Source organism: Haliotis rufescens, unplaced genomic scaffold (genome assembly GCF_023055435.1).
Source record: "Haliotis rufescens isolate VD_foot unplaced genomic scaffold, xgHalRufe1.0.p SCAF_14, whole genome shotgun sequence".
Classification (NCBI taxonomy): domain Eukaryota; kingdom Metazoa; phylum Mollusca; class Gastropoda; order Lepetellida; family Haliotidae; genus Haliotis; species Haliotis rufescens.
This window is the reverse complement of record NW_025963824.1, coordinates 27,143,833-27,162,350: the sequence shown is the minus strand read 5'-3', so window position 1 is coordinate 27,162,350 and position 18,518 is coordinate 27,143,833. Positions and strand designations below refer to the sequence as shown.

General features: G+C 41.6%; 1 protein-coding gene across 1 annotated transcript; it reads left to right on the top strand.

Moving 5' to 3' along the window:
* The first annotated feature begins 5,339 nt into the window (after positions 1-5,339).
* On the top strand, positions 5,340-18,308 carry LOC124131300. The gene is made up of 2 exons (XM_046494494.2): positions 5,340-6,456; positions 18,193-18,308. The coding sequence occupies exon 1, from the start codon at positions 5,346-5,348 to the stop codon at positions 6,306-6,308; it is 963 nt and encodes a 320-aa protein (XP_046350450.2). The 5' UTR covers positions 5,340-5,345; the 3' UTR covers positions 6,309-6,456; positions 18,193-18,308.
* The last annotated feature ends 210 nt before the right edge of the window (positions 18,309-18,518 follow it).

Genomic DNA, 18,518 nt, shown 5'->3' with positions numbered 1-18,518 from the left:
ATTAGAGATTATTAACAGAATATCCTAAAGGTCTCGAATCTCAAGCGTATAGTATGTACAGAACCACTCAATAGAATTATGAGAGATTATTAACAGAATATCCTAATGCTCTCTTATTTCAAGCGTATAGAATGTACAGAACCATTCAATAGAATTATGAGAGATTATTAACAGAATATCCTAATGCTCTCTTATTTCAAGCGTATAGAATGTACAGAACCATTCAATAGAATTATGAGAGATTATTAACAGAATATCCTAATGCTCTCTTATTTCAAGCGTATAGAATGTACAAAACCATTCAATAGAATTATGAGAGATGATTATTAACAAATTATCCCACTGCTCTCTAATCTCAAGCGTATAGAATGTACAGAACCATTGAATAGAATTATGAGAGATTATTAACAGAATATCCTAATGCTCTCTAAACTCAAGCGTATAGAATGTACAGAACCATTCAATAGAATTATGAGAGATGATTATTAACAGAATATCCCACTGCTCTCTTATTTCAAGCGTATAGAATGTACAGAACCATTCAATAGAATTATGAGAGATTATTAACAGAATATCCCAATGCTCTGATCTCAAGTGTATTTCTTGTTAGTCTGAATTTAAAACTCTTTAAGCAATTGATCATTGGACTTACGTTTCTAATGACTTCGTTGATATGTATTTATATGATAAATTGTTGAATTAACGTTAGATAAGGTTAAATATTAATTTTGTTTTGTCAATACATCTTAGACTGGTGAGTTATCTGCTAGCCCAGCCAGAGTGCGAAGATAACCATCCTGCTCATATTTTAGCAATTTTTGTACCCTGTTCCCCATTGTTGGAAAGTATGTCGTCTGCTCCCCCAGCTGGAGACATCCTGCAACAAGTGAACACAAACTGTCAATATACAATACAGAATAATGAAACAAGATGACTGTTTTCATGTATTTCTAAGCAGCCTGTTACCAAATGGCTCCAGCTGGTTTAGCAGACGACACCGAGGGTTTGTTTGATTGTGAGTGAGTGAGTGAGTGAGTATGGTTTTACGCCGCTTTTAGCAAAATTCCAGCAATATCACGGCGGGGGACACCAGAAATGGGCTTCACACATTGTACCCATGTCGGGAATCGAACCCGGGTCTCCGGCGTGACGAGCGAACGCTTTAACCACTAGGCTACCCGACCGCCCCCTTGTTTGATTGTGACTGATGGGGAGCGCCATGTTGGTTTCTCTGAAAAATGTTGACTTTTTAAAATGGGATGAAACTGTTTAGGGGAAATATATCTCCTTTCCCTAAAGTTAACCGGTCTATATTTTGTTAGAATAAACTATTGCGAATTGAGCGACTTCAGCTATAGGCGTAGTATATAGAGAATACTACACTCATTCTCGTAAGGTACCATAGAAAGTTCCCGAGTTTTGTAAAAAATGGTATCTGACGAGAATGAGGGTGGTATTTTATTTATTACCCACGTTAAATATATATATTTAAGTGTAAATACATACCAACTTTCGTTCGTTGACAGACCAAACTGAAACCGGTTGCAAAATATGGTTGCGCATGAATATTGATATCTGCCCAAATATGGGCATTGCTGACATTTCTATGCATTCGCATTAACTACATGCGCCTGCAGTTGTGTTTGCAAACATAACAGCGCCGACGCTCAAGATCCTTTTGGAAGAATTTCTTCAACTTATGGTAATTCAAGCGCCATGTTGTTAGTACGAAGGACACCTATAAAAACATTGAAAAGTCACCTTCGCGCCGCGCTTTGAATATCGGACCAACAGTCGGTCACTCGTACTGCCGGTGTCCCGTCTGTGCAATCAAAATGGTTCGGTTTCCCTAATCTATCAGCTGAATTTATATCATGTTCGTACCATTTTGGAAGAGGAAAATCAGAGTGTTCGCTAAAGACATTCATGTTAACTGTACCACCCTATACTGAAGACGTGAAAATCAACAAACTCAAGTCTGCTTGCATGTCAGTGACAGCTTCGAACGATCGAAGGGCAAGGTCACCACCGGTATAAGAAAAGACGGCAACCATGATCTAGGCCTACTCACAGCGTTTTACGCTAGAGATAGGAAATGTTATTGTTCACATTTGGGACGTCTGGGGCCACAAAATCAGAAGTCAGGCACACTTCCACGGAGTTTTCGAATGATTTGTATCAGAACTGTTCACTTTTAGTGATCTGGTAGTGCAGTCGTGTACGTTCATTCATGAACAACGCCTCCCGTAACAGCGCCACAAAATACGCTTCGAAGGGGACACTTATGGCTCAACCGGATCCTCCCTAGTAAGTCTAAATATCTGTCCAGATAGTTTAAACAGACTTCATTTCACCACGCTTATCCTTTTACGTTAAATCAAATTGAAAGTTGCGAACTTGCTCGGGTGCGTCATCCTCATGGGGACCCTCGCTCTATTGATCGGTATTCGTGCGTTGTAAATGGATATAGCTCGATTACATAATGTCTGTAGCAGCTCTATGCATAACTTTTATATAATGCAAACCGAATTTGATACGTGTGACTATCTTGTTTGGTTTAATAAACTGTTTGTAAATATCTCTCGTTCTCATTAATTTCTTCAGTTCTGCCTTGTAGTTGCAAAATGACTGACGTCTCGCGATTTTTTATGAATGAAAAAAGTAGTCCCGGTGTGACAGAGGTCACGGTTATCCAATCAAAACGAGTAAAACGAGGTCAACCTTGCACGACACACGTGTGACGTACGGATTTAGTATCTTACCACCTGTATCTTCACCACGTAGGTAATGAAGTGCTTCATCACGCGTGACCTTCCATGCTGGACATATCTTCTTATTCAAGCGGGGACACGGGTGGCCCATTCGTCTGTGGCGCCGCCATTCACTGTGCAGAGTTGCGTCCCTTGGGCACGCAAAAAAACTATAATTGTGGGTTCGAATCCCGGTTCACCCTGATTATGTTTCTAGGTTTGTCAGGACCATACCCGTGCTTGTGGGTTTCACCGAATTTGTAAACGCCCGAGACCTGCATCACTTCGGGCTTTCCTCCCACATTAAGCTGACGCGCCGCGATATAACTGGAATACTGTTAAAAGTGGCGTTAAACCCAACTCACTCATTCACTCACCATGTGTGAACTGCATGTTCACGTAGAAGGCATTAACATAGAGTATTGATACCAGGAACGGGTTCTGCTCACGAAGCAGACATTTTGGATTCCAGTTGTGCAAAGGAAGTTGTTTCTGTTTATAAAGTTTGCTTGTGTTTATTTGAAAGGAATATGTACTTTTAATTCATTTTATCAACTCACGCGTTGTGGAAGCTACCACGTGTCACATGATTGATGGGATTGACGATTTGGGGCGTCAACACATACTAACATACGTTTCATCAGACGGACATCAGACCTTACTTCGTCGTCGTTGTTGCTTTTAGTGTTTAAGAGATCGCTTTCTGCCTGAGCAATTTCGCCTGGTCTACCCCTCAGGTCTGTTGATAATTTTAGTATTAATGACATTTCTGTTTTTGTAATAATTACGTTTCTATTTTCGTACTGATATGGTTTGGGTCTTGAATTTTAGAAATTGATAGCTCTGTTTATACACGTTTGAGTAGATGACCCTCTCTCAGAAATAGAGTTAGAGTCACTTGTGCATCGTAGGAGATCTACGACAGATAGCGGATCTAACTGCAGTTATTGTTTCTAACTGAGCCCGGCATGATAGGGCATGGTCTTGACATCCACATCAATGAGCAATGGATTCAGGTTGGACGCGGGATGGGCATACCATGTCATAGTGCTTTATCTATCTATTTATCCATCTATCCATCCATCCATCCATCCATCTACCAGTCCAGCAAATGTACCACCAAATACTTGACAAAACTACAATGTGTGACAAGCGGAGTTAGTAAGTCACGTGTGAAGCAATGATATACTTGTAAAATTTAATTATACTATTTCAGACCATTGCAACGACACATTATATGTTTTATTGTAAATGGCAAGAAGCTAAGAATTTACAGGAAATTTAAGACGCAAAATGTTGTTGAATCGTATGTTTTAAATGTACAATTTAGGGACCACCGTCGAATTTTATCTTTGTTCAGATGCAGATATTTACCTCTTGCCATAGAAACTGGACGTTTTAACAAACCACCAACCCATCTTCTTGGCAGAATTCGCCTACAATGTTTTAAACAACTTAATTAGAGAATTATTTAAGATGGATTACATTTCTTAATAACATGTCCATTTTTAATAGTTGCATGTTATTAAATCCTACCTTTACAAATCTGACTGATTTGAACAAATTTATACTTATTTTAAAGTCAGAAAATGTACAAATCCTATTATCAAGCACTCTTTATAAAGTTCTTTACGTAAACAATCATTTAATTCATGAACATTAATGTTAACTATGAATATTACCATGTATAATACTGTTTTGAACAAGCTGCGAACAGTATCCTTCTTATGTTTTATACACAGATATATGTATTGTTTTATTGTGTCTCATAAGCCTTATAGCTCGGCGTTACATCTAAATCATTTTTGTATATACACAGCCTATGAAAGGCGTGAGACATAAACAAACTATTTTCTCTCTCTCTCTCACTCCCTCTCTCTCTCTCTCTCACTCCCTCTCACTCCCTCTCTCTCTCACTCCCTCTCTCTCTCTCACTCCCTCTCACTCCCTCTCTCTCTCACTCCCTCTCTCTCTCTCACTCCCTCTCTCTCTCACTCCCTCTCTCTCTCTCACTCCCTCTCTCTCTCACTCCCTCTCTCTCTCTCTCACTCTCACTCCCTCTCTCTCTCTCTCTCTCTCTCTCTCTCTCTCTCTGTGTGTTTTACACAACTTTCCTTCGTGATCTATTGAATGAGAAATAATAACATTCTCTCATTAATAGGGTTCGGAACTATCAATGTTTTACTAATATTAATAGATGTGGTCAATGAAGAGAGTCATATACTGTGTTTTCCATGTAGAGCTAGTACCGTAGTAACCTCAGGAGATATATTTTTAACAGGGAGCTTTATTTATTCCTTGAGTTAAATATGATGACCAATGCAATTGCCTATTTAGACTTGCGCCATATGTTTCCGTATTTTTTTCAGGAACAATTGACTTGCCTTTGTAAGTGTTTGTTGTGACATGTGCCTTCGCATGTGTATTTGATACTGATTCGTCAACCCTGGTTTTAGAAGTGGTGTCTTGTGGAAAGTGTGTTGTCGCTTTTAAGCAAATATATATAGTTTATAGCTGGGGTATTGCTCAGTGCGGCGTAAAAAACAAAAAAACACAACCTTTATTAATTTATTTAATTTCAGTCAGTGCTTCAACATGGCAATCTGTTGGGGGACATTGAAAGCACGATACAGGAGGACCCTTTCCTGCATATGTGTCATGGCTATCTTTGTCTACATTGCGACACGTGTTAGGAGCTACAACAAGCACACCGCCGCAGTAGGGTCAATAAAACTGGAATTCGCGAGAAACAAAATTGTATCTAAAACATCTACCACCACGACCGGAAAACCAACTATGACAATGAGCGTCGTGCCTAAGAACGAGACCAATAAGTTGATTCATGACAACGAACTAGTCAAGAACCCGAACATGATTCTGATCAAAGAAAATTCGAAAAAAAGGCAGCTTGTTCCCAAGAAGAAACGCTGTAAGGAAATCCATGACCGCACACAAGCCATGACATTGTTTTCAGATACTATAAAGCCGAGTGAAAAGGAACAACTTCGGTCTTTGATGAAAGTGTTTAGCGAGGCAGTCACATCCAAGGTGTCGTATCTGATGTATGGATATACGCTGCGTGGTTCATATTTCCATCACGACATGGTGCCCTGGGATGACGATATAGATCTTGTTGTTAAAAAAGGCGACAAACAAATATTGAAGACTTTACTGCTTAACACTACGTACACCTTTCATACAAGGGAGACCATTTGGAAATTTTACAATAAATCGTCAATCCCGACATCTAGTGCTCCATGGAGGTGGCCTTTCCTGGATATATTCTTTTACTCTCTCAACTTGACTCATTTTATTAAACTGGGTAACGGAAACACCACTTACAAACGTCATGATATTTTCCCATTGGTTGAGAGACCTTTCATGGGAATGATGTTACCCGCACCCAGAAACGTCGAGAAAGTTCTTAGCAGGAAACATGACCTAAGTATTTGTAAGAAGATCTGTTATAATCACAAGACAGGGCGTACAAGGGATGAAATCCCAGTTTTACCATGTGAATTTCTAACGAGCACGTTTCAATTTGTACGTAGAGAATAACAGGACAGTGGAAATACTAGACATACCGTGATCAATGATGAAGATGGATGAGGATAATAAAGGCAAAGCGGCTGAGTGTTTCTACTGTTGATGTTGTATACTCTGTAATGAGGCCACCGGCCCATTATACAAGTATATACACACTCACGTATGTATTTGACAGAGCGCCGCGTCGCTATATAAGTGCAATAATCTTGGACGCGACGTTAAACCCCATTTCACCTTCACCTTGACAGAGCGCCATTATGTTTGCCTTATCCTTGCCTTTTCCACTAATGGACAGTAACACTACTTAGGCTAGGGTAGTTAATGACATCTTTATATATCTATTGCGTTTATTAGGGCCTAAGAAAATATATTTGCCTTGACTGTTTAGTACTTGAAGTACTTCAAGTGGTGGAATGGGGCAGTGTATATGCTTCAGTGAATGAAAACTATCTCACAGTTCAGCTATATTCAGTTAGTTCATTTTACGCAGGACAACAGATGTAGATCCAGGGTGTATCAGTGTGAAGATACAAATGTAGATCTAGGATGGTGTGTGTGTGTGTATATATAAGTGTGACGGTACAGGTGTAGATCCAGGGTGGTGTGTGTGTATCAGTGTGAAGGTACAGATGTAGATCCAGGGTGGTGTGTGTGTCTCAGTGTGATGGTACAGATGTAGATTTAGGGTAGTGTGTGTGTGTGTGTGTGTGTGTGTGTGTGTGTGTGTGTGTGTGTGTGTGTGTGTGTGTGTGTGTGTGTGTGTGTGTGTGTGTGTGTGAAGGAACAGATCTTTATTCAGGGTGGTGTGTGTGTATCAGTGTGAAGGAACAGATCTCTATCCAGGGTGGTGTGTGTGTCTCAGTGTGAAGGAACAGATCTCTATCCAGGGTGGTGTGTGTCTCAGTGTGAAGGAACAAATCTCTATCCAGGGTGGTGTGTGTGTATCAGTGTGAAGGAACAGATCTCTATCCAGGGTGGTGTGTGTGTATCAGTGTGAAGGAACAGATCTCTATCCAGGGTGGTGTGTGTGTATCAGTGTGAAGGAACAGATCTCTATCCAGGGTGGTGTGTGTGTCTCAGTGTGAATGACAGATGTAGGTCCAGGGTGGTGTGTGTGTGTCAGTGTGAAGGAACAGATCTCTATCCAGGGTGGTGTGTGTGTCTCAGTGTGAAGGAACAGATCTCTATCCAGGGTGGTGTGTGTGTATCAGTGTGAAGGAACAGATCTCTATCCAGGGTGGTGTGTGTGTCTCAGTGTGAAGGACAGATGTAGGTCCAGGGTGGTGTGTGTGTATCAGTGTGAAGGAACAGATGTAGGTCCAGGGTGGTGTGTGTGTATCAGTGTGAAGGAACAGATCTCTATCCAGGGTGGTGTGTGTGTATCAGTGTGAAGGAACAGATCTCTATCCAGGGTGGTGTGTGTGTATCAGTGTGAAGGAACAGATCTCTATCCAGGGTGGTGTGTGTGTATCAGTGTGAAGGACAGATGTAGGTCCAGGGTGGTGTGTGTGTGTCAGTGTGAAGGAACAGATCTCTATCCAGGGTGGTGTGTGTGTCTCAGTGTGAAGGAACGGATCTCTATCCAGGGTGGTGTGTGTGTATCAGTGTGAAGGAACAGATCTCTATCCAGGGTGGTGTGTGTGTATCAGTGTGAAGGAACAGATCTCTATCCAGGGTGGTGTGTGTGTCTCAGTGTGAAGGACAGATGTAGGTCCAGGGTGGTGTGTGTGTATCAGTGTGAAGGAACAGATGTAGGTCCAGGGTGGTGTGTGTGTATCAGTGTGAAGGAACAGATCTCTATCCAGGGTGGTGTGTGTGTATCAGTGTGAAGGAACAGATCTCTATCCAGGGTGGTGTGTGTGTATCAGTGTGAAGGAACAGATCTCTATCCAGGGTGGTGTGTGTGTATCAGTGTGAAGGAACAGATCTCTATCCAGGGTGGTGTTTTTGTCTCAGTGTGAAGGACAGATGTAGGTCCAGGGTGGTGTGTGTGTATCAGTGTGAAGGAACAGATCTCTATCCAGGGTGGTGTGTGTGTATCAGTGTGAAGGAACAGATCTCTATCCAGGGTGGTGTGTGTGTATCAGTGTGAAGGAACAGATCTCTATCCAGGGTGGTGTGTGTGTATCAGTGTGAAGGACAGATGTAGGTCCAGGGTGGTGTGTGTGTATCAGTGTGAAGGAACAGATCTCTATCCAGGGTGGTGTGTGTGTATCAGTGTGAAGGAACAGATCTCTATCCAGGGTGGTGTGTGTGTATCAGTGTGAAGGAACAGATCTCTATCCAGGGTGGTGTGTGTGTATCAGTGTGAAGGAACAGATCTCTATCCAGGGTGGTGTGTGTGTATCAGTGTGAAGGACAGATGTAGGTCCAGGGTGGTGTGTGTGTGTCAGTGTGAAGGAACAGATCTCTATCCAGGGTGGTGTGTGTGTATCAGTGTGAAGGAACAGATCTCTATCCAGGGTGGTGTGTGTGTCTCAGTGTGAATGACAGATGTAGGTCCAGGGTGGTGTGTGTGTATCAGTGTGAAGGACAGATGTAGGTCCAGGGTGGTGTGTGTTTATCAGTGTGAAGGAACAGATGTAGACACAGGTTGGTGTGTGTGTATCCGTGTGAAGGTACAGATGTAGATCGATGGTGAGGGGTGTGTGTATCAATGTGAAGGTTAAGATGCAGATCCATGGTAGTGTGTGTGTATCAGTGTGAAGGTACAGATGTATATCCATGGTGACGTGTGTGTATATCAGAGTGAAGGTCAGGTGTAGATCCATGGTGAGGTGTAAGTGTATCAGTATGAAGGTACAGATGTAGGTCCAGGGTGTATCAGTATGAAGGTACAGGTGTAGGTCCAGGGTGTATCAGTGTGAAGGTAGAAACGTGGAAACACTGTATTGTACATTATGCGCTTTAATGGGCCGGTGGCCTAGATACGGAAATAAAGCTGCTTATGATATAATCGGAATGGGGTTAATTTTGTTCACTCGCAATTTGTCTAGAAGATTGCTTAAGCGTGCAGACGCCTTCCGTTGTATCCATTCCACAATATCACAAAGGTATTTTGTTCTCACTTCATTCAGCGTAGATTCTGCTAAAAGAAATATTTTAGACTATCGATTGTCATGCAGACAACTATTGCTGAGCATAATTTCTTTACTGAAGTCTGTGATGCATTCTTCGTGCTTCGAAGTTTCGATGTGATCACACAGTTTAACACAATGAAATGCCAATGTTTGAACATAATAAATAATATTTATTCGAATCACACCCTATCTTGAAACTTCATTTGTTCAGTTATGTTCAAGGCCTTCAGTGATCTATGGGGTGCAGCGGGGGGAACAGTCTGTAAGGCGCCGCCATTCGCTGTGCAGAGTTGCGTCCCTTGGCCACGCCAGAAACCTATGATTGTTGGTTTGAATCCCGGTTCGCCTCGATTATTTTCTAGCTTTGTCAGCACCATACCCGTGCTCGTGGGTTTCACCGAAGTGGTAAACGTCTTAGACCTGCATCACTTCGGGCCTTCCTCCAACATTAAGCCGACACGCTGTGATATAACTGGAATACTGTTAAAAGGCGTTCAATCCAACTCACTCACTCACTCACTCACTCACTCACTCACTCACTCACTCTGTACAAGTGGACCAACGATTGGGTTACTGTACATTATAGCTAAAATGGATATAATTATCATTAAACTGCCCGCATGTTATCAGAAATGAGCGGGCCACTGTAACTTGATAATGCCCTGAAATTGCTTGACGACGGGCCATTATCGCGCCCGTTGTTAGATGACGTCACAGGGATAGGGAAGGTGACGTCACGTTCAATAGTGACGTCATCTGGTTTGTTCTATGACGTTTCCATATTTGTAAAAGTGGGTCAGTGAAATTCGTGTTGATTGCACTAAATGTTTCAAAACCGATATTGTTTATTTTATTTGATTTCAAATTCTATCCATTTTAGCTATAATAACGGTAACGCTATTTTTCCAGGGCATTATCATTTGCAGAAGCCCTCGGTCTTTTCATCTGCCCTCCTTCGTCGGGCCGTTAATGGAAAAAGACCTCGGGTTTCTGCAAATGATAATGCCCTGAAAAATAGCGTTACCCTTATACCAATGTATTGCAAGCACATCACGTATCACGGATAGATCAGCTGTATCAGCTGTGTCGTGGCTTCTGGCTTGCCATTTATGATAAATTTATGATAAATACTTAGCCTGACTCTTTATCATTTAGAAGAATGTACATGGGAATAGACACTGGAGATAAATGACACAGTGACATGAAGTATAGAGCGAACAGTGAAAGAGTGCAGTTGTCTTAGCCTGTATTAACCTCTACGAAAGGTAAAATATAATTTTAGTTAGCTACCTGTTTAATGAATCCACATATTTATATAGACGGTGTGAATTCGTATAATGAAAATATTACTTTATCATATTAAACTTTCTTCAAATTGTCAATTATCATATTATTCCAAACAGAGTTAAATTCGAGAAAACGTATAACTTTATGGATACCTTCTGATTCATTGAGGTGAGGTGAGGTTCAAAATTATTGCATATACACTTGTGTGTCTGATGGTCAGGGGGCGGTCGGGTAGTCCAGTGACTAAAGCGTTCGCTCGTCACGCCGAAGACCCGGGTTCGATTCGCGACATTGGTAAAATGTGTGAAGCCCATTTCTGGTGTCCCATGCCGTGATATTGCTGGAATATTGCCAAAAGCGGCGTAAAACCTTACTCACTCTGATGGTCAGTATTCACTGCTGACTTGGATGAATTCAACTCAAAATCATACTGGAACTACCGGAAACAAAGGCAGTTATCCTCATCAGATTCGCATCAGCGGCAGAAACACCAACTCCAGGCCAAACATAGTTTATAATATTCTATACGAACATGTAAAACTATCGAACAAAAGGCAACAGGTGGAGCTGTGTTGGATCGGGTCTCACTTAAATATCCATGAAATGAGAAGAAGACACACTGGTGAAGCTAGCTCTAGACAAAGCGGAGATACAGCCCGTTTCGATAATAAAATTCCCAGTGTGTCCCATTATTTTCCCTTCCGTGCAGCAATTTCTTCAATTTTGTAACGGTTTTATTTCCCCTTCCGTGCAGCAATTTCTTCAATTTTGTAACGGTATTATTTCCCCTTCCGTGCAGCAATTTCTTCAATTTTGTAACGGTATTATTTCCCCTTCCGTGCAGCAATTTCTTCATTTTTGTAACGGTATTATTTCCCCTTCCGTGCAGCAATTTCTTCATTTTTGTAACGGTGTTATTTCCCCTTCCGTGCAGCAATTTCTTCAATTTTGTAACGGTATTATTTCTCCTTCCGTGAAGCAATTTCTTCATTTTTGTAACGGTATTATTTCCCCTTCCGTGCAGCAATTTCTTCATTTTTGTAACAGTATTATTTCCCCTTCCGTGCAGCAATTTCTTCAATTTTTGTAACGGTATTATTTCCCCTTCCGTGCAGCAATTCTCAGATAACACTGTTAATGGATCTCATCTCTTTTAAGCTTGAATGGGTGCTTGAAACATGTGTTCCTGGTTACGTGTGGCAATTATCATCGCCATGAGGGGATTGCGTGGCTACGTCATTCAACCTTTTGGTGTCCAGATGTGTCGGCAGTTTTGTCGCCAAGTTACAGGACGTCCGTTTTGTGTCTACTCATCAGCAGCGTTGTGGTGTCAAGTGGCTCATGACAGAAATCGAATAAAGGATGCTGACGAATTGATATTTTTGGAAATATCTACAAGGGTAAGAACGTAACATAACCCGTTTCCATAATTAAATTCCCAGTGTGTCCTAGTATTTCCCCTTCCGTGCAGCAATTTCTTCAATTTTGTAACGGTATTATTTCCCTTTCCGTGCAGCAATTGCTACGCTGTAGATAAATTGCATCACAGTGCTTTGCAGACCATTGTGACTTCATTGATTACCATGACGTCACAATCAAATGACATCACTAATGGCTCTGCTACTGAAGCTATTAGCAGTACTTTTTACACTTCAGACACTGCTTATTACTTTCTACAAACTGAAAAAGTTGGAAGAATGATGTTGGGTGATAATTAAAATCTTACCCTCGTGTCCTTTGATATCAAATATATCAACACTCGTTGATGAAAGTGGAAAACATCCTCGGCAAGCCTCGGAGTTTTCCCACTTTTATCAACTCGTGTTGATATATTTGATATCAAAAGACACTCGGGTGAGAATCTCTATTTCATTTTGTAAAACGTGACCAATTTTTAACTGTATCTTCTGTCTTTAAATGACTTACAGTTTGTTTCGTTGTAAATTTTCTGATGACTCGACAGCGCCACAAAAATGTCATAGAGCATATATGATTACTTTTTCCAATAAATTAGGCTGTTGCTTAGTAGAGTTATCAGAAATATGACAACAATAACAAAACACTGGTACAATATATGATTTGTGCATAGTTTCCGAGGTATTTCCGGATAGACGATATTCATAACTTCTTAAACAATTAACCATAGGCAACATTTCCTTGCAATATCCTCAATGTGCGTTTTTCCATGTACAATTACTTTGTATACCTAATTGCTTATAACTGTGATCTATATTTCTGGACCACCCATGCATAAGTTAGGGTTTATTTTACGGGTAAATTGACTAGATTAAGTTTTTTCAGGACCAATATTAACTTGCCATCTAGCTGCACATTCTGAAATTCTGTCCAAGTCATTATTGAGATTGCTAGCTGCTACATCACATTCTTCTACGATCACATACATAGATGTGTCATCAGCTAAAAGTCGTATATTACTATTTATTCCCCCAACCATGTCATTGATATAGATAATAAACAATAAGGGCCACAAGACCGAGCCCTGTTGCACGCCTTTCAATACTGCTTTTGGATCTGAGCTATAGCCATTTATAACTACCTTTTCATATCGATTTTCTTAGTAACTGTCAAACCATCGCAATAACTTTCCACAGATATCACAATGTTGTAGTTTATGAATGGTTCTTTGTGTCACACTTTATCAAAAGCCTATCTTATATCACAGAATACATTCCTAACTTCCTTACCTTCATGGATGTATGGGGAGATAGGTACACTATATAGGCTTGGTACATGGGAAGATATGTGCACTTTATAGACTGGTTACATTGGGAGATAGGTGCACTATATAGGATGGATGCATGGGGAGATAGGTGCACTATGTAGGCTGGTTACATGGGGAGATAGGTGCACTATGTAGGCTGGTTACATGGGGAGATAGGTCACTATATAGGCTGGTTACATGGGGAGATAGGTCACTATATAGACTGGGAATATGGGGAGATAGGTCACTACATAGACTTGTTACATGGGGAGATAGTTGCACTACATAGACCGGGTGCATGGGGAGATAGGTCACTATATAGGCTGGTTACATGTGGAGATAGGTCACTATATAGACTGGTTACATGGGGAGATAGGGGCACTATATAGACTGGTTACATGGGTAGATAGGTCACTATATAGGCTGGGTACATGGGAAGATAGGTCACTATATAGGCTGGTTACATGGGGAGATAGGGGCACTATATAGACTGGTTACATGGGGAGAAAGGTCACTATATAGGCTGGGTACATGGGAAGATAAGTGCACTATATAGGCTGGGTACATGGGAAGATAGGTCACTATATAGGCTGGGTACATGGGGTGATAGGTGCACTATATAGACTGGTTACATTGGGAGATAGGTGCACTTTATGGGCTGGTTACATGGGAAGATAGGTGCACTATATAGGCTGGGTACATGGGAAGAATGGTGCACTATATAGGCTGGGTACATGGGAAGAAAGGTGCACTATATAGGCTGGTTACATGGGGAGAAAGGTGCACTATATAGGCTGGTTTCATGGGGAGATAGGTGCACTATATAGACTGGGTACATGGGGAGATAGGTGCACTATATAGGCTGGTTACATGGGGAGATAGGTGCACTATATAGGCTGGGTACATGGGGAGATAGGTGCACTATATAGGCTGGTTACATGGGGAGATAGGTGCACTATATAGACTGGGTACATGGGGAGATAGGTGCACTATATAGGCTGGTTACATGGAGAGATAGGTGCACTATATAGGCTGGGTACATGGGGAGAAAGGTGCACTATATAGGCTGGTTTCATGGGGAGATAGGTGCACTATATAGGCTGGTTACATGGGGAGAAAGGTGCACTATATAGGCTGGTTACATGGGGAGAAAGGTGCACTATATAGGCTGGTTTCATGGGGAGATAGGTGCACTATATAGACTGGGTACATGGGGAGATAGGTGCACTATATAGGCTGGTTACATGGAGAGATAGGTGCACTATATAGGCTGGGTACATGGGGAGAAAGGTGCACTATATAGGCTGGTTTCATGGGGAGATAGGTGCACTATATAGGCTGGTTACATGGGGAGAAAGGTGCACTATATAGGCTGGTTACATGGGGAGAAAGGTGCACTATATAGGCTGGTTTCATGGGGAGATAGGTGCACTATATAGGCTGGGTACATGGGGAGATAGGTGCACTATATAGGCTGGTTACATGGGGTGATAGGTGCACTATATAGGCTGGGTACATGGGATGATAGCTGCACTATATAGGCTGGTTACATGGGGAGATAGGTGCACTATATAGACTGGGTACATGGGGAGATAGGTGCACTATATAGGCTGGTTACATGGGGAGATAGGTGCACTATATAGGCTGGGTACATGGGGAGATAGGTGCACTATATAGGCTGGGTACATGGGGTGATAGGTGCACTATATAGGCTGGTTACATGGGGAGATAGGTGCACTATATAGGCTGGGTACATGGGGAGATAGGTGCACTATATAGGCTGGTTACATGGGGTGATAGGTGCACTATATAGGCTGGGTACATGGGGGGATAGGTGCACTATATAGGCTGGTTACATGGGGAGATAGGTGCACTATATAGGCTGGGTACATGGGGAGATAGGTGCACTATATAGGCTGGTTACATGGGGAAATAGGTGCACTATATATGCTGGGTACATGGGGAGATAGGTGCACTATATAGGCTGGGTACATGGGGTGATAGGTGCACTATATAGGCTGGTTACATGGGGAGATAGCTGCACTATATAGACTGGGTACATGGTGAGATGGATGCATGGGGAGATGGGTGCACTATATAGGCTGGGTACATGGGGAGATAGGTCACTATATAGGCTGGGTGCATGGGGAGATAGGTGCACTATATAGGCTGGGTACATGGGGAGATAGGTCACTATATAGGCTGGGTGCATGGGGAGATAGGTGCACTATATAGGCTGGGTACATGGGGAGATAGGTGCACTATATAGGCTGGGTACATGGGGTGATAGGTGCACTATATAGGCTGGGTACATGGGGTGATAGGTGCACTATATAGGCTGGTTACATGGGAAGATAGGTGCACTATATAGACTGGGTACATGGGGAGATAGGTGCACTATATAGGCTGGGTACATGGGGAGAAAGGTGCACTATATAGGCTGGGTACATGGGGAGATAGGTGCACTATATAGGCTGGGTACATGGGGAGATAGGTGCACTATATAGGCTGGGTACATGGGGAGATAGGTGCACTATATAGACTGGGTACATGGGGTGATAGGTGCACTATATAGGCTGGGTGCATGGGGTGATGGATGCATGGGGAGATGGGTGCACTATGTAGGATGGGTGCATGGGAAGATACACTGTATTGGCTGTGTACGTGGCAACATGGATAGAACACGTTGGATGAGAGATCCTATTTATATTTTGTATTCCAAGCAGCGGGTAATGGACGAAGTCTCAAGGAGAACATGTGCACTGCATTCTCGACTCCATCCAAGCAGGACGAAGGGCGTTCACTGCGTGGCGGGTACGTGAATTCGTGTTGTCATAACAGCATTTCAAACCTCAATTGTTTGAACCATAGCGGTTCAATTCGCTAATTGGAATCGGCTGAAAATGTAAATGTAAATGTAAATGTAAATTAAATTAAATTAAATTAAATTAAATTAAATTAAATTAAATTAGAGATACCATCCCATGTGGTGTGGAAAGTAACAAAGAAACCGACTCTTTAAATCGAAATTCTGTATATGGCTTGTGCTACCGGTAGAGCAGGACACGCTTACCTTTTTCGCGAACCTCTGGTGTCATCGCTGATTTTCAGCGATTTAATTATATCATTTTCATGACTGTTTTACGTTTGGAATCTGTTTCATAAGATACTCGAGAATTTACAGCCATGGTGAATGGGCTTAAAATGCAATACCAACCAGCATGTAGAGCTTTGACCGATTCTTGACTAGGGGAATCGAACCCGGTTCTTCGGCTTGACAAGCGAACGCTTTCATCAGTAGGCTACCCCCTCTGCCCATTGGATGAATGCGTCCACAGGACATGACACATCAAATAATTCTATGATGTGAGCCTATACTTGTCCTAAAAAGCCAAGAGAACTATAATGTGTTTATTTATTTGAAGGGGAAGTATTTTATCATTTAAAACGAAGGATTTCAGGGTACATGTATTTCAAATCTGAATGTGATATTATTAACGTATTGGAGAGACTGCGGGATCCTGCAAATTAAACCACCAAATCCCTGTCTTTTAGTTTCACCATAATCCTTAATACAATCCTAGCCAACAAAAGGTCAATGATGCCAAACGATTTGATTGTTTAACTTTGTACACCACTATCCCACTATGTAAGGAAAAACGTCATCCCTCGATCCGTTGGGTATTGCCAATAGGTGAGGTGAAATGGGGTTTAACGTCGCGTCCAAGATTATTGCACTTATATAGCGTGTGGCTGCTTGTACTAGTCCGGACTGATGCTGATTTATAGTGCTAGCACACTGAGATACCATGCCGCAGTTTAACATGAATACCCCACTCAGACACAGTATACTGACTCCGAGCCGACCAGTCCTTGTTTTACCCCCTTAGACAGGGTAACAACAAGTACCATCTTTTATTGCCAATAATCCTGGTGACCATAGATATAGTTACATGAACATCTCTTCTTCAAAGGTCCAGAACAATTTATAAAAAATGAAAGCAAATGTCATTTGAGAAAGAAATATATGAAATGCTTGATTTCCTCGTAGAGAATATCTTTAAGAAGTAGGCATCGCCATGGGAACCAATTGCAACTTTGCTGATAGGTTTCTTTATACTTTATGAACAGGAAGTTTATCTTAAACTTCAGGTATGTTGGTCAAATAGCCAATCTCCCTCCACTAATTTACCCACCTGAACACCCAAACTGTTAGTAAAAGAGACCAGAGAGACCGCCTCATGTGTATCATGTTTGGATCTATTCATAAAGAGTCAAAGTAACAAACATCTCTCCACAAGAGACAAGAGGGGTGACTTTCCAATCGTCAACTTTCCCTTTATGTGCAATATTCCAGCAGTTCCAGCCTTTGGTGTTTTCACAACTTTTGAGGTACAATGGGACATGCTCTTTCAACGGAAATTCCAAAGAGGGTTACGAAATTCAAGGCCTCAGTAAAGTTCTCAAAAATAAAAATGTCGTCTGATGCAATTCCCTATTTTGACGTGAACCATATGTTCCCATGTTTTCAGGAGAACACCTGACCCGCTTTTGCATGTGCCACCGTTTAGGCAGGATAGGCTCACCTTTTCACGAACACCTGGTATCATCACTGTTTGATAGTGATTCATAAACACATGCTTATGATATAGCTGAATTTTTTTAAATGCTTTTTTTCAGAGATTTTATAAGATTATGGAAAAGGTTTTGTGTCTTATTTAAAGGATGTATTACCCGTACGAACACTCTTATGCCATACGTATGTTCAAATCAATCTACAGTTCATTAATGTTTCATTTTTGTAAAGTTTCTTCGAGGCCCATGTGTGTGATTGGTTACAACGCTGGCAGGTGCACGTGTATGGGGAGTGACACAAGAGGAAGAGTCCAAGAGAAGGCAGAAAATAACCCACTAGCCAGTGTCTGGACAAAGGGTAAACTTTGATGAGGGCACGGTTGTCCAGCCACAGTTCTTTTGGGACCAACCAATTGATATTCTTGGGGATGTGGGGTGGGGTGGGTTTGTTATTTTGTATGGAGACTAGATATATATTTCAGCTGCAACTGCAAAACCAGATATTTTTTTCATTAAAACTGTGAGTCTAAATACCAAAATCTTGCATCCAAGTATTTT

Bases quoted from the DNA above. Each gene is read 5' to 3' on its own strand.
- LOC124131300 (XM_046494494.2), top strand. From the start codon at position 5,346: ATGGCAATCTGTTGGGGGACATTGAAAGCACGATACAGGAGGACCCTT.